General features: G+C 38.2%; 1 protein-coding gene across 1 annotated transcript; it reads left to right on the top strand.

The window, feature by feature from the left end:
• Nucleotides 1–356: 356 nt before the first annotated feature.
• LOC103610178 (olfactory receptor 4C16-like) lies at nt 357–1,289 on the top strand. Its single transcript, XM_008594397.1, has one exon. It carries the CDS (start codon nt 357–359, stop codon nt 1,287–1,289), a length of 933 nt encoding a protein of 310 aa, XP_008592619.1.
• Nucleotides 1,290–2,074: the final 785 nt, after the last annotated feature.

The raw sequence follows: 2,074 nt of genomic DNA, 5'->3' as shown, positions 1-2,074 counted from the left end.
ATAAGAAAGTGAAGGTAATGTTAAAATATATCCATATCTCCTAATTTTACATTATTGAATTGGCAAAATTAATCAGAATCATGCCAAAATTAACAAGGTCTTGTACTTGAAGAATGGTATAGGAAAGTATCACATCCATAAACGTACTTGAGACTTGCAATAGTCCTATGCAGTGGTCATTAAAATTGAGGAGCAAGTGTTTAAGTGACTTATTAATAACCATAGACAGAATGTCCCTGATGAGGAATATTTTTACTTAAAAAGATTTCATAACACCACATAGCACATCATAAATTAATTCCTTTATTTTTTGCAGATAAACCACTTCACACTCACTCCTCCTCATTCATGAAATCATGCACCTGAATAATAATGTGACTGAGTTTATTCTACTGGGGTTGACACAGGATCCTGTTAGGAAGAAAATAGTGTTTGCCACTTTCTTGCTTTTCTACTTGGGGACATTGTTTGGTAACTTGCTGATTATTGTTACCATCAAGACCAGTCGGGCACTTCAGAGTCCCATGTACTTCCTCCTTTTCTACTTATCCTTATCTGACACCTGCTTCTGTACTTCCATAGCTCCTAGAATGATTGTGGATGCCCTTTCAAAGAAGAACACTATCTCCTTCAGTGAGTGCATGATCCAAGTCTTTATATTACATTTCTTTGGCTGCCTGGAGATCTTCATCCTTATCCTCATGGCTGTTGACCGCTATGTGGCCATCTGTAAGCCCCTTCACTACACAACCATCATCAGCTGCCGCGTCTGTGGTGTGTTGGTGGCCATGGCCTGGGTGGGCTCCTGTGTGCATTCTTCAGCTCAGATTTTTCTTGCCTTGAGTTTGCCTTTCTGTGGCCCCAATGTAATTGATCACTATTTCTGTGACTTGCAGCCCTTGTTGAAACTCGCTTGTTCAGACACTTATGTGATCAATCTACTCCTAGTTTCCAATAGTGGTGCCATCTGCACAGTGAGTTTTGTTGTGGTGATGTCGTCATACATTGTTATCTTGCATTCCCTGAGGAACCACAGTGCTGAAGGGAAGAGAAAAGCCCTGTCCACCTGCAGCTCCCATATCATCGTGGTCACCTTGTTCTTTGGTCCATCCATATTTATGTACACACGTCCTGCAACCACCTTTCCCATGGATAAGATGATAGCTGTGTTTTATACACTCGGGACACCCTTGCTCAACCCTCTGATTTATACACTGAGGAATGCAGAAGTGAAAAATGCCATGAGGAGGTTATGGAGCAAGAAGTTGATCTCAGATGATGAAAGATGAATGGAGGTTTAAAATCTTTCCTCAAAGACACAACAATCACAACAATTCCTTGAACTTTTTAAGACAAGTGAATAGATATGATGTAGTGGGGGAGCGGAGAAGAGGAATAGGTAAAGAGTCATGAAAATCGACTATAATGTACATTGAGAAGTTAAAAAATAACCCTATGGTATGTTGAGAAGAAAAATAAATAAACAAATAAAATCCTTCTTCATTCTTTGGATTGGCCTAGAAGAAATCATCCATGAGAATTGATTGCATTGTATAATGTTGAATATACTGATTATCCTGATTTGAACATCACATATTGCACACAGGTATTGATATTCAATGATGTATCCCACAGATATATACAATCAAGTATGTTTCAATAAAATAAATAAATAAATAAATAAATGAAAGTAATTTCATCCTTGGACAAGGGTTAGTTTCTTCAGGAAAAGATGTCTCTTTGAACTGTGAACACATATAACAGTTAATATGGGGTAATTTTTGTGAGGAGGAAGAGACAGCACAAGGTACAAATAGGTGTGTAAGGCCCAGTGCCTTACGTGCTATTCACTGCTGTGTCTCTGCCTCTCTTGACTGCTTCGTATCACTTATGGTTATAGTCTGTTGCTTTTTTTTTTTTTTTTTTTGCCCTTCTCCCTATTGACTTCTGGAATTGTCTTCTAATAATTACCCATGTATATACTCATACCATATCCACACCTGCTGTTGTTCTCTCTTCCAAATATTTCCTTTATGAGACACTTTGGTCTCATCATGTCTTCTTATCAACTTAG

This window comes from Galeopterus variegatus, unplaced genomic scaffold (genome assembly GCF_000696425.1).
Source record: "Galeopterus variegatus unplaced genomic scaffold, G_variegatus-3.0.2 Scaffold10710, whole genome shotgun sequence".
Taxonomy (NCBI): Eukaryota; Metazoa; Chordata; class Mammalia; order Dermoptera; family Cynocephalidae; genus Galeopterus; species Galeopterus variegatus.
This window is presented reverse-complemented; position numbering and strand designations above follow the sequence as displayed.